This window comes from Myxine glutinosa, chromosome 2 (genome assembly GCF_964187855.1).
Source record: "Myxine glutinosa chromosome 2, kmMyxGlut1.1, whole genome shotgun sequence".
In the NCBI taxonomy this organism is placed as follows: domain Eukaryota; kingdom Metazoa; phylum Chordata; class Myxini; order Myxiniformes; family Myxinidae; genus Myxine; species Myxine glutinosa.
Genome location: NC_136262.1, coordinates 114,292,891 through 114,307,937, shown reverse-complemented (window position 1 = coordinate 114,307,937; position 15,047 = coordinate 114,292,891). Strand labels below are relative to the sequence as shown.

General features: G+C 52.8%; 1 protein-coding gene across 1 annotated transcript in view; it reads left to right on the top strand.

Annotated features, from left to right (window-relative positions):
- Positions 1–5,018, top strand: part of LOC137421385 (alkaline phosphatase) — a gene marked incomplete in the record, with an annotated part of 133,361 nt that extends 128,343 nt beyond the window's left edge. Inside the window, 3 exon segments of the mRNA XM_078771449.1 lie at positions 2,759–2,950; positions 3,161–3,271; positions 4,531–5,018. Coding sequence (XP_078627575.1) covers positions 2,759–2,950; positions 3,161–3,271; positions 4,531–4,829 — 602 coding nt within the window.
- Positions 5,019–15,047: the final 10,029 nt, after the last annotated feature.

Genomic DNA, 15,047 nt, shown 5'->3' with positions numbered 1-15,047 from the left:
ATGTTCCTTGCCGCCATTAACTCAGTTACGCGTTCGCACGTATTTCAGAGCGAAAAGCGATTCCGTTTTTTCACATTTCAGCGAGGAATATTGCCATTCACACCACATAGGTTTTTTCCCTTTCATCTTTAGATCCATATTTTTTGCCATAACGTAGCGCATTATGGCTCTCTCGAGCTCGAGTTAGCCAATCACCTGGGAGCATGAGGCCACGTTGGCCACGCCCACGACACGACGCAGAGTTGCAATCGATCGCTCAGAGCAATCACGTGATGTTCCTTGCCGCGCGATTGCGTTTTTTCACATTTCAGCGAGGAACATTGCCATTCACACCACATAGGTTTTTTTTTCTTTCATCTTTAGATCCATATTTTCTTTCAGCGAGGAATATTATACACGGAATCTGAATCGGTGGCAGAGCAGCGCGCTGATTCGACGATTCGCGCGCCCTCCCCCCTCCCCCCTCCCCCCTCCCCCTCCCTCCTCCCCTCCTCCCCCTCCCCCTCCCCCTCCCCCTCCCTCCTCCCCCCTCCCCTCCCCCTCTCCTCCCCCCCTCCCCCCTCTTCTCCCTCACGTTTATACACGGAATGCCGGGTACTTCCCCCCCCTCTTCTCCCCTCCCCCCCCTCTCCTCCCCTCCCTCCCTCTCCTCCCCTCCTCTTCCCCGCCCGGCAGTGCCGGGTACTTCCCCCCCCCTCTTCTCCCCCCCCTCTCCCCCCCATTCACCTCCCCTCCTCTTCCCCCTCCCCCCTCCCTCCCCTTCCCCCTTCCCCTCCCCCCTTCTCCTCCCCTTCCCCCTCCCCCCTTCTCCTCCCCTCCCCCCTCCCCCCTCTTCTCTCCTCCCCCCCCCTCTTCTCCCCTCCCCCCTCTTCTCCCCTCCCCCCTCTCCTCCCCTCCCCTCCCCCTCCCCCCTCCTCCTCCCCCCCCCGTTCCCCTCCCCTCCCCTTTCCCCTCCCTTCCCCCGCCCGGCAATGCCGGGTACTTCTGCTAGTACATTTATATTTGTTGAATTTTACTTGTCTGTCCCGTCTCGTTTCTTTGTTCTGTGGTTTCGGATTAACCACGCGTCGACCGTCCGATCACGTAAGGCTTTGGGCTTTCCCTCATGCGCGAAAAGATAATCCTGCCAAGGTTCGAAGTACTCCTCGGAGTTAACAACGTTCGGCTTTCTGTCGCCCTGAGGTGTTCACCACAGGGCTGACATGACAATACTCCGACCTTGGCTCAATATCTTGAACATGTTTGCATTGTACTGGTCTTCACAACTGGGGTTGACAACCAGGTGCCATGCAATGGCAGAAGAACAAGAAGAAATGGCCGACAGTCCTTGAATGTTCCTATGTGCTCGCAACGGTTGTGTCCTAACTCCTAAGTTCTTTCCTTGAATTGACACGGACATGCCGTTTGATACAATTAGCCAACCTTTGGGCTTCACTTCGGCACCTAAACTCATATATAACATTGCTGATTTGTGAGGTGGGCAGCACATTCTTGGTGACTGACGTGAGCAAACGGCAAAAGGTAACGACTATATACCGGTTTTCGTCATATCTCTCAAAGGTGAAGAATCATTTTTAAAAATTCTCTTATCCAGATCTGGATTTGAATCTTCACTAAAATTGAATCAGTTCTTCCTTTTCACACATCCAACCTGTCCACCAAATTTCATCCAAATCTGTCCACAACTTTTTGAGATATCCTGTTCATAGACAGACAAACAAACAGACAGGGGTGAAAACATAACCTCTATCCACCTTTGGTGGTGGAGGTAATGAGCCACCTCCTATGTGTATGTAAAAAGCTCATGTCAAAACAATTGTAAATATAAAGGCACAATAAGGTATGCAGACTAATCCACCAGCACATCTGCAAAAGTCTCAATATTCCAGTTCCAGCAAACTCATGGAAACATGAACCAAAAGCAATCACTGAAAACAAGGAAGAAACACTCACGTATGACCTGATGATCCCATAGAGCGTTAACATGGAAAACAAAGCATTGCGACTGGATATAGTACTTTGTTAGGCCTATAAAAAAGTAAAGGCATTGTTAATTGAGATATCAGTACCCAGCAATCTCGGCCTAACCAATGCAGAAATCGACAAAATGATCAAATACCCTGACCTCAAAAATGAAGTGAAAAGACCCGAGAAACTGAAGAGCGCTAAAATTGTACCAATGATAAATTGGAGCAACGGGAATGATGAAGAAGAACCTTATGGATATCTTGAAAAACATCCCTGGGAATATTACTACAAACAAACTACAGTTCATCATTAAGTTGGAAGCTGTTCGGGGCTCGGTGACGATCCTGAAAAGAGCCCTCAGAACAAAATTTGTTGCATGAAAATTTCACAACTTGGTCCATGAATTGTGATCTTTCTCCACCCCTCCACCACCCCTTTACCAAAATGGAGGTGGATACTTCAAGACATGGGAGGACTCCATTCCACCTTCTGAAAAGCGCATATGGAAATAATAACCAGCGACACACACACACACACAAGCACGCATGCAATTGCAAAACCACATCTCCTGCTGCAAGAAGAGGGGAACAGGCCAGTAAAATATTCGTGATTCAAATAGTTTGTGTAGAACCGCTCGTGTTCTGCAATTACAGAATAAATGAGAAATTTGCGTTCACAGGTTTAACACGTCCGCATTCACCAAAACACCAACTTACTCACACCTGATATATCAAGAGTTTCACAAACATTGGGTCTGACTCTAACATGTTCTCCCTTTCTGGATGATCAGGTGGACGCATCGATCATGGCCACCATGCCGGTTGTGCTCACAAGGCACTAACTGAGACACTTGCTTTCGACGACGTCATTGGAAATATAACAAACATGGTGAACAAAAACGACACCTTGCTGGTGGTTACCGCAGACCACTCACACACATTCTCCCTCGGAGGCTATGCCCTGCGTGGAAACCCCATCTTTGGTGAGTTCCTGGGGAGATGAGGCATGGGGTGGTTGATCTTACGAAACAACTTCAACATCCTGACAAGCATCCCTTTGCCCAAACGATCAGTTCTGGACAAATGAGAAGGGGTTCCAGTCAGAACACACTTCAAAATTGTACAACTTATTTTCATTTGCTCTTGTATTGTTCTACTTTGGTGAAGTCAACTCTACTAATACATGTTTGCAGAATTTGCGAAGGACCTGAGTGATGAGGATCACTTGACCTACACATCAATCCTGTATGGGAACGGCCCAGGATACCGAGCCAATCGTACAAACCTTACAACTGAAGAAGTCGGTGGGTATTGAACTCATGTATACCTTCCACTCTCATCTCTGCACTAATAGAATAGCATCACCATCATGACATGGCCCAGAAATGAACCAACCACACTGTTGAATCTGAGCGATGTTGGCAGTTGACACTGAGTCTCACAGCAGATATTTTTCATTTCCTGTCCCTTTTTTTTTTTTTTTTTGGATACAAGATCGAGGCTCGTGAAAGAGCTAACATTAATCACACAAAAAGTCAAACCGACACAAACCGACACATAAAACACAAAATAAGGGGAGCGGTTGACAAGATGGGGAGAGAAGGGGAAGGACACAAACACAACATTTGAGAGCAGGGATATCGAGAGAAATGTGGGAGGGAGAGGGGTTGGGGGGAGGTGGGAGAGGTATAAAACATATGGACACTGCAACGACTTCCAGGAAAGAAGTTGGAATTTTGAAAAAGTGTATCTGGGGTGAATTAGTAGGGGTAGAAAAGATCAAGGTTTTGGATGGGGGAAGATAAGAGATGGTGGTGAACAGCTGTTTTAAAGACCTGGAGGGAGGAGTGGGATTGAAGAGAGTGGGGGAGTTTGTTCCAGAGGCGGGAGAAAAGGGGAATGAAAGAGTGAAGGTGAGCAGAGAGCCTAGATTTTGGCAGTTTAACCATAAGAGGGTTGCTGGCAGATCTTGTGCGACCTGTAGGAATATTTGGGGGACAGAGCACAGAGAGAGCTGGTGGAGCAAGGCCGGAGAAGAGTCGGTAGAAGACAGAAAGACCACCAACCTGCCTACGGCGAGTGAGTGAAAGGCCCTCGGAGTTAGCTTCATCGCAGGAGATTCCAATGATTCTGAAAGCTTTGGCTTCAACAGCGTGAAGCCGAGCTAGGTGTGAGGCAGGTGCACCGGCCCAGAGGGGGGAACAGTATTCCATTGAGCTGCGGATGAAAGCCTTGTATGTGGCGAGGAGCTCAGGTGTGCCAAGGAAGGACTTCGCACGACGGAGGACGCCCAGTTGGTGACTGGCTTTGGAGGCCAGCTTGGAAATGTAATGCTTGGCCAGCTTTCCTGACCTCACTACTAATCTACCTACCATAATCTATCTTCATCATCTTCAGCCACACTTGTCCAAACATAAGTAATCCAAAAAATGGCCACAATTACTTTCAAAAGGAGCTGTAGCCTTGGCCTCACTTTGATCGTTGTATTCGTCTCAGTCAATCCAACGTCGGGTCGTAACCCAGCCTTTAACGAAGTGTACGATGTTGTTCCCCTCCTCTGCAGTTGACAAGAACTATGAACAACGAGCAGGCGTTCCATTAAATAGTGAAACCCATGGTGGTGAAGATGTGGTGATCTACGCCCAAGGTCCCATGGCCCACTTCTTCCAAGGTGTGAAGGAACAGAGCTACATCGCACATTTGATGTCCTACGCCGCATGTATGAAATCACCTGTCGACTACTCCACTGAATCTCACTGTAATGCTGCTCCACCTCTTGTGACCTCACCGTTCCTCTTCAGCTCCTTATTTGCCGCTTCAGGCCTTCTTGGCTTATGGTTATGCGCAGGGACATTAGGGTAAGAGCGTTTGATGAGCTTGTTCCAGAGAATTGCATTTCCACAGCTTCTTTTTAATGTTGGTCTTTCGGCGGTGACTGTTGCTCTTTTTGCACAAAACGATTGTGTTGGTTTTGAAGACAATTTTAATAATCAGAGAGCTTTATCCTGCATCTTGTACATCTGTCAATGGAAAATAAACTCTTCAAACTGGTGTGTGTGTGTGTGTGTGTGTGTGTGTGTGTGTGTGTGTGCGCGTGTGTGCATGCGCGCGCGCTCTATGTATGTTCCCCGGGTGGGCATCTGTTCCCTCCAGGACCAAATCCAAAATGCTGGGCGATTAAGCACACTGCTGATGGAATGAAGTAATACCTCAAGTGAGGTCATGACGATATGGATGAGGTCTATGGGGGACAGGGTGAGACGCAAGATAGGGTGAGGTAGAAGGCACGGTGACACAGTTGGCTCTGATAACGTCTAAAGGTAAAATACGATTAAGACAAGAGAATATGATCAAATCAAATGGAAGGCAGTGCAAGTGTAAAATGGAGTGTGAGTGAACAAATCTGAGTGCGAGTGCATTTCATTCCTTGCAAGTGAGATTACATGATTTCTATTGTACAGGCTCAGACCGTTGAAAGACTCAAAATGGCTCCACGAGTTCCTCCAATAATAGTTGGCAGAAAATGAAAGACTTTTCTACTGCAGGGTGCAATGGGCATTGGACCTACGATGAGTTACTGTATTTTGTGCGTACAAGTCGCTACTCTTTCCCACGGAATTCCGGGCCTTGACTTGTCCTCAGAATTGGTTTATCCATGGTTGAAGACGTGAATTAAAAAAAATTGCAAAGTGTGATATTTTCTGAAATAAATTGCATAATGTAATTAAAAACACACAACAAGCTTCAGGGACATCGCAGAGGTGTTCCTAAAAAGTGCAACGTCAAGCAAGACGACGTCAAGAAAGACGACGTCAAGAAAGACGACGTCAAGAAAGACGACGTCAAACAAGACGACGTTAAGCAAAACTAAGTTAAGCAAAACGACGTTAAGCAAAACGAAGTTAAGCAAAACGACGCTAAGGAAAACGACGTTAAGGAAAACGACGTTAAGGAAAACGACGTTAAGGAAAACTACGCTAAGCAAAACGACGTTAAGCAAAACGACGCTAAGCAAAACGACGGCAAGCAAAACGACGTTAAGCAAAACGACGTGAGGCAAAACGACGTGAGGCAAAACGACGTGAGGCAAAACGACGTCAAGCAAAACGACGTGAGGCAAAACGACGTCAAGCAAAACGACGTTAAGCAAAACGACGTGAGGCAAAACGACGTTAAGCAAAACGACTTTAAACAAAACGACGTGAGGCAAAACGACGTTAAGCAAAACGACGTCAAGCAAGACGACGTCAAGCAAGACGACGTCAAGCAAGACGACGTCAAGCAAGACGACGTCAAGCAAGACGACGTCAAGCAAGAGGACGTCAAGCAAGACGACGTCAAGCAAGACGACGTCAAGCAAGACGACGTCAAGCAAGACGACGTCAAGCAAGACGACGTCAAGCAAGACGACGTCAAGCAAGACGACGTCAAGCAAGACGACGTCAAGCAAGACGACGTCAAGCAAGACGACGTCAAGCAAAATGACGTCAAGCAAAATGACGTTAAGCAAAACAACAGTAAACAAAACGATGTTAATCAAAACAATGTTAAGCAAAATGACATTAAGCAAAACAACAGTAAGCAAAACGATGTCAATCAAAACAATGTTAATCAAAATAACGTTAACTGAAACAACGTTAAGCAAAACAACATAAAGCAAAACAACAGTAAGCAAAACGATGTTAATCAAAACGACATTACGTAAACGAGATATTCCCATAGACGTGGTGTTCCTACGTCACATTTCCGATCACACGAACATAACTTTAACCTACCGTAACTACATACTAGAGACAAATATTAAACAAATCAATAAAGAACACAAGTGAAACACACAAATTGACAATTAAATGAACAGTTACAGGGGTACTCCCCGAAATCTAGTGCCGGGATGGCTTGTCGGTCCGGAAGAGGTGCAGGTGGGACAATGCCGGATTTACCTTCTCTGTCACCATAGGCCAATTTTCAAAACCGCCCAACTCTACTTTACAGAATAGATCATAGATATGTTCAGTTACCAAGTTTCTTGTAGAGCGCTCGTCAAGTGGCTTAAGCACTCAAGCAATCACTCCATTCAAAACCGTTGTTAAGGAATGGCTGCCTTGGTAAGCGTGAGGTAGCTGCTTGGTAACGGAACACACTCATGATCTCGTCTTTTGGGTGCTGATGCTGCAGTTTTTTCAGCTTTACAGGTTCATTCGTTTGAGGACATGCTGAAAGGTAACGCATTGTACTTTTTAACTTCAAAACGGGTATTGTTTAATTTGAATGAAACAAAGACAGATACTTACATCGATCGTTATTCTAACATGGTGCATATTTATTTCTCAACATAATCAGTAATCACCACATTGGACCAGACGGCATATCAGCCCTCACAAATATAAGCATTTTATCCTACGAATGCTCAAGAATTCCCCAAATTTGTAAACTAGGCAAAATCAATGCCCTCCTTAAACCAAACAAAGATCCCACCAAAGCAGCCTTGTACAGACTTATCACATGACTTTGCACACCCTCCAAAGTTACAGAACACCTTAAACGTACACACACAAACCCTCACATGCACCCAACACGGATTCAGCCCAAGCCACTCAACCACCACTCTCCTCACACACCTCACACAAAACACCTTTGAAGGCTTCAACAATAGAAAACCACCAAAACACACTATTCTCACCACAGTAAACATCAGCAAAGCATTTGACACACTCCCAAAGCTCTTACTCACAAACAAAATACTCAACACAAACATGCACAACAACACCAAACGCTGGTTGGCCAACTATCTATCATGCAGACAGTCATTTGTAATTTTTAACGACAGATCATCACGCACACGATACTTTCCCAACGGAATCCCTCAAGGCTCAGTCCTCTCCCCCCACTGTTACTAATCTGTTCAAGCACGACGTTCCACAACCACCCGAGAACATACAAAGAGCCTCATATGCGGATGATATAACCATCACCTCTACTCACAGCAGCATCAACACCGCCACAGCACACCTTCAACCCTGCCTCAGCACCCTACAAACCTGGCTCGCCATCAACAGACTAAAAGTAGGCCCCTCAAAATCACGAGTCACTCTTCTAACAAATTACACCAAGGAACATCACGCTGCACCACACATCACACTGAACACCATACCTATTCCACACACACACCAAACAAAAATACTCGGCATAACATTTAACACATCCATGTCATTCTCAGATCACATCACAAACATTTTTTAAAAACGTGCACACCCAGGCTGAACACACTTAGAGCACTAACAGGCACTGACTTTGGACAGCACAAAGAAACACCATCACTAACATACAAACAATATATTAGATCAGTCGTCAACTATGCTAGCTCAACACCCATCAAACACCAACACGCAAAAGTAAAAATGCTAAAAATCAAAGACAATTTAGACATGAGAGGTGCACAGTTCCTTGCAACGGCAAATGCCAACCCCAATAACCCATGCCACTACATGCACAAACACCCACAGGCCCCTAGACGCATTGAAACTACACCACAAAGACACTACAGTGACATCCTTCGTAACATCCCCCACCAAACAACGGAGACGACAAAAAACAAATCCACACCCACATCACCATAAACGCAAAAAACAACTTGGGCCCAAACAGTATCTTGGGCACAAAACCCCCACCCATCGATGACAGAGAGAAACTACTTCCCAGTTCTGATCATGTTCACCTTTCACGTCTTCACTGTGGACACCACCCACAACTTTTATACGACAAACATAGACTCGACAACACCACTGACGACACCTGCAACCACTGCTAGGCCGCTCCACACCCAATAAAACATATCATGGAAGACTGCACGGTCCTGGCTTCACTTAGGCAAGAGCACGCCATCTTGGATGTGAGGATCTCTGGGTCGTTCCTGTGAAATTGATCAGCTATCTCCGTGCCGCTGGGCAACACAACAACCACATTAGTACAGCAGACAAATTGTCTGTCAAGACGGGTGTCAATTGTAGGGAAGATGTGTAGTTATACCATCCCCACTGCAAGAACACATGCCTGCAGATGCAGAATTACATTAAAAAAAACACCCAGGTATGAAGGCCCTAGACAGAACATTCATTTGGTGGCCAAGACTGGATTTGGAGATAGAGGATACAGTTTGGTCACGTCCTGATTGTGGAGACACAAAAATGTCACCAAAGCCAGATCTTTCGTTTGGTGGCCAAGACTCGATATGGATATAGACTATTGTAGCGGTTACCGCTGGATGCACACAATCGCCTTGCACCGGCCAGAACACAGCCAGACGCGCCTCTCCCGGGCATGCCCGGACTCACTGTTCCCGGGCACGCCCGAACCTCCCGGGCACGCCCGGTCTCGTCTTTCCCGGGCATGCCCGCTCTCGCCTTTCCAGGGCTCGCCCAGAGCGTCCGGGCATGCCCGCTATCGCCTTTTCAGGGCTCGCCCAGAGCGTCCGGGCATGCCCGCTATCGCCTTTCCAGGGCTCGCCCAGAGCGTCCGGGCATGCCCGCTATCGCCTTTCCAGGGCTCGTCCAGAGCGCCCGGGCACGCCCAGCCTCGACTTGCCAGGCCGCAGCCAAACACGCCCGGGCAGGTCCAGACTCGCCTTTCCAAGGCTCGCCCTTGACACCCGGGCATGCCCGGTTTAGCTTTTGCCGGGCAAACTTCCCGACATAAATGTGTATATATATTGCTGCCCGATAAACGGGCTTGAGAGAATACCTGAGCTGTTTTGTTTCAATAAAGCAACTCGGACGAATTCCGTCTTTGGTCGCGTCAATTCTTTCGACTCGCGTTGGAGCGCAGTTCCTTCATTGGTGACCTACCGACATGGATACGGCAGTGACGCTTAAACTGCCTACCTTCTGGGAGGCTCACGCGGCTGTTTGGTTCGCTCAGGCGGACTCTCAGTTCGCCCTGCGAGGCATCACCGTGGACGACACCCGCTTCCACCATGTTGTGGCGGCGCTCGGTTCCGCCACCGCGGCCCGCGCCTTGAGCCTCCTCGAGCACCCGCCGGCTGCTGACAAATACGACGCGCTGAAGACACTCCTCCTCGACGCTTTCGCCCTCTCACCGGCAGCACGCGCACGGCGCCTGCTCGCTCTGCCCGAGCTCGGCGACACGCGCCCGTCCGAGCGCATGGACTATATGCTCTCGTTGCTCGGTGAGCACTCTCCGGATTTTCTGTTCCGCGAGCTGTTCCTTCGCCAGCTGCCTCACCCGGTACGCCTCGCCCTGGCTGGCACGTTGATCACGGCTTCCCGCGCCCTCGCCAGGGAAGCCGATAAGATCTCCTCGGCGGGCCAGCACATCGGGGCGGTTACCTGGAGCCCGCCGCCGTCCGAGGCGACGCCCACGACACCCGAGCTCCCTGCGCGGTTGGAGGCCGAACTGCCGGTGCAACTGGCGGCCGCCACGCCGCACCGCCCGCTTCCGACACGACGGCCGGGGCCTCCACCTGACCGGGCGTGGTGTTATTACCACGCCAGGTTCGGACACAAGGCTCGGACGTGCCGGCCCCCGTGCACTTTCGGCAGGTCGGGAAACGGCCAGGCCGGCGTTCATTCCCAGCCATGAGCGCCAGCCACTCGGGCAACTTGCTGTTTATTCGGGACAAAGCGTCTGGGCGGCGTTTCCTGTGTGACACCGGCGCCCAACTGAGCGTCATACCCGCCTCCGAGCAGGACAGGCGGGACGCCGTTTGCGGCCCCTCTTTGGTCGCTGCTAATGGCTCGGCCATACGCACTTTCGGCCCACGCGTCGTCACCCTCTGCTTCGGCAGCCAGCGTTTTCAATGGACTTTTGTGACCGCCTGCGTCCCCATGGCTTTGCTGGGCGCCGACTTCCTCTGCGCGCACGGGCTGCTGGTCGACGTCAAACGTCGTTGCCTTATCAACGCCGAGACCTTCAGCTCCCTGGCGTGCACAATGAGCAGCTCCGCGCCGACCGAACTGGCGTGCGCCCTCCCGGCAGCGAACGAGTTCGCTCGCCTGCTCACGGAATTCCCGGCCCTCACGCGGCCGACGTTTTCGGCCGTCGCGGTGCGGCACGGGATCGAGCACCACATACCCACTACGGGCCCGCCGGTCTACGCCAGGGCCCGCCACCTCGACCCGGCCAAGCTCGCCGTGGCGAAGGCCGAGTTCGACGCGTTGGAGCACCTCGGCATCGTGCGGCGCTCCGATAGCGCGTGGGCCTCGCCACTGCACATCGTGCCAAAGCCGGGGGGTGGATGGCGCCCGTGTGGCGACTACCGCCGTCTCAACGACGCTACCACCCCCGACAGGTACCCGATCCCGCATATTCAGGACTTTTCCGCCCGTTTGGCGGGACGGGTCATCTTTTCGAAAATTGACCTGATACGGGGCTACCACCAGGTACCTGTCCGGGCGGCCGACGTCCCGAAGACGGCCGTCATCACGCCGTTCGGCCTGTTCGAATTTTTGCGGATGCCGTTTGGCCTCAAGAACGCGGCCCAGGCGTTCCAGCGCTTGATGGACGGCGTGCTGCGCGACCTGCCGTTTCTTTTCGTCTATCTGGACGATATCCTCGTCACCAGCACGTCCCGCGCCGAGCACCTCCTCCACCTCCGAACACTGTTCGGTCGCCTCAGCGAGCACGGCTTAATTGTCAACCCGGTCAAATGCCACTTCGGCGCGACGACCGTTGATTTTTTGGGCCACCGCATCACCAAGACTGGGGCCATGCCGCTGCCGACAAAGGTCGAGGCCATCACCACGTTCCCGCGTCCCCGTTCCATCAAGGCCCTCCAAGAGTTCCTCGGCATGGTGAATTTTTATCACCGATTCGTGCCCCGCGCTGCTCAGCTCATGCGGCCCCTTTACGAGGCCCTCCGGGGCAAGCCGGCCAAGCATGACATTGTTTGGTCTGCGGCCATGGACGCGGCCTTCGCCAGCGCCAAACGGGCCCTCGCCGGCGCAACGCTGCTGGCTCACCCGGTGCTCAACGCGCCCATCACCCTCACTACGGACGCCTCCAACTACACGGTGGGCGCCGTCCATGAGCAATGGGTGGACGGGGTTTGGCAGCCACTCGCTTTTTTCAGCCGGCAACTCCGGCCGAACGAGTTAAACTACAGCACGTTCGACCGCGAGCTGCTCGGGCTATTCCTGGCCGTTCGCCATTTCCGACACCTCCTGGAGGGCCGCCCGTTCACGGCTTTCGTCGACCACAAGCCGTTGGTCTACGCAATGGCTAAGGTCACGGAGCCGTGGTCGGCTAGCCAGCAGCGCCACCTCTCCGCCGTGTCGGAGTTCACCACGGACATCCGACACGTCGCCGGCAAAGACAACGCAGTGGCCGACTGTCTTTCTCGGGCCAGCGCGAACGCGGTCCACCTCGGCGTGGACTTTGCACTCATGGCGGCCGACCAGACCACCGACGCCTCGGTGCAGGCACTCCGTGCGGCGGACACGGGCCTCCGCCTGGCCGACATTCCCTTCGCGGGCACCGTCCTGCTCTGCGACGTCTCCCAGGGCCAGCCTCGCCCCATCGTGCCCGTTTCCTGGCAGCGCCGCATCTTCGCCTCCATCCACGGCCTTTCTCACCCGGGCCGGAAAGCTTCTCAGAAGCTGGTGTCGGCGCGTTTCGTCTGGCACGGCCTTCGACGAAACATCCGCGACTGGGCCAACGCCTGCACGGCCTGCCAGCGGGTCAAGGTCCACCGCCACACCCAGGCCCCGCTGGCACCTTTCGCCGTGCCTGAACGGCGTTTCGACCACGTCCACGTGGACCTGGTGGGTCCCCTGCCCCCCTCGCGGGGGTTCACCCACCTGCTCACCATGGTGGACAGGACCACCAGGTGGCCGGAGGCCGTGCCCCTCGCCTCCACCACCACCGCCGACGTGGCGCAGGCGTTCATCGCCACGTGGGTCGCGCGCTTCGGCGCACCAGCGGACATCTCGTCCGACCGCGGCCCACAGTTCACGTCTGAGCTTTGGGGCGCGGTCGCCCGTTCGTTGGGGGTCACGCTGCACCGCACCACGGCCTACCACCCCCAAGCCAACGGGTTGTGCGAGCGGTTTCACCGCTCCATGAAGGCCGCACTCATGGCCGGCCTTCAGGACGACGGTTGGGCCGACCGGCTGCCGTGGGTCCTTTTGGGCCTTCGCACGGCCCCCAAGGAAGACCTCCAGGCGTCCGCCGCCGAGCTCGTCTATGGCCAGCCGCTCCGCGTCCCGGGCGAATTCGTGCCCGACGCTACCAGTCCCTGGTCCGCCGCTCGCCAGCGCTCGGACCTCCAGGAGGCCGCCCGACGATTTGCCCCCGTGCCGACGTCCCGCCACGGCGGCCCCCAGTCCTACGTCCCCCCGGCGCTTCGCACAGCGGAGTACGTCTTTGTGCGTCATGACGCGCACCGGGGGCCACTCCGGCCGCCGTACGACGGGCCCTTCCCGGTCCTGCGACGGGGCGACAAGTCTTTCATCGTCGACTTCGGCGGCCGGCCGGACCGGATTTCTGTGGACCGCCTCAAACCGGCGCACATGGACGTCGACCGACCACCACGGTTGGCCCTTCCTCCGCGGCGAGGCCGCCCCCCGTCCACAGTTCCCCCCGCTCGACCACCCACCACCACGTCGGACCCCTCCGCACGACCCTCCAGGGGTCGCTTCGGCCGGGTCATCCGGACCCCCCTTAAATTGACCCTGCCGGTGCAGGTCGATTCTGGAGGGGCGTGTGTAGCGGTTACCGCTGGATGCACACAATCGCCTTGCACCTGCCAGAACACGGCCAGACGCGCCTCTCCCGGGCATGCCCGGACTCACTGTTCCCGGGCACGCCCGAACCTCCTGGGCACGCCCGGTCTCGTCTTTCCCGGGCATGCCCGCTCTCGCCTTTCCAGGGCTCGCCCAGAGCGTCCGGGCATGCCCGCTATCGCCTTTTCAGGGCTCGCCCAGAGCGTCCGGGCATGCCCGCTATCGCCTTTCCAGGGCTCGCCCAGAGCGTCCGGGCATGCCCGCTATCGCCTTTCCAGGGCTCGTCCAGAGCGCCCGGGCACGCCCAGCCTCGACTTGCCAGGCCGCAGCCAAACACACCCGGGCAGGTCCAGACTCGCCTTTCCAAGGCTCGCCCTTGACACCCGGGCATGCCCGGTTTAGCTTTTGCCGGGCAAACTTCCCGACATAAATGTGTATATATATTGCTGCCCGATAAACGGGCTTGAGAGAATACCTGAGCTGTTTTGTTTCAATAAAGCAACTCGGACGAATTCCGTCTTTGGTCGCGTCAATTCTTTCGACTCGCGTTGGAGCACAGTTCCTTCACTATAGAGGATACGGTTAGGTCGTGTCCCGATTGTGGAGACACAAAAATGTCCCCAAAGCCAGATCTTTCGTTTGGTGGCCAAGACTGGATATGGATATAGAGGATACAGTTTGGTCGTGTCCTGATTGTGGAGACACAAAAATGTCCCCAAAGCCAGATCTTTCGTTTGGTGGCCAAGACTGGATATGGATATAGAGGATACGGTTAGGTCGTGTCCTGATTGTGGAGACACAAAAATGTCCCCAAAGCCAGATCTTTCATTTGGTGGCGGACTCGATATGGATATAGACTATAGAGGATACAGTTAGGTCGTGTCCTGAATGTGGAGACACAAAAATGTCCCTAAAGCCAGATCTTTCGTTTGGTGGCCAAGACTCGATATGGATATAGACTATAGACATAGAGGATACGGTTAGGTCGTGTCCCGATTGTGGCGACACAAAAATGTCCCCAAAGCCAAATCTTTCGTTTGGTGGCCAAGACTGGATATGGAGATAGAGGATACAGTTTGGTCGTGTCCTGATTGTGGAGACACAAAAATGTCCCCAAAGCCAGATCTTTCGTTTGGTGGCCAAGACTGGATATGGATATAGAGGATACGGTTAGGTCGTGTCCTGATTGTGGAGACACAAAAATGTCCCCAAAGCCAGATGTTTCATTTGGTGGCGAAGACTCGATATGGATATAGACTACAGAGGATACAGTTAGGTCGTGTCCTGATTGTGGAGACACAAAAATGTCCCTAAAGCCAGATCTTTCGTTTGGTGGCCAAGACTG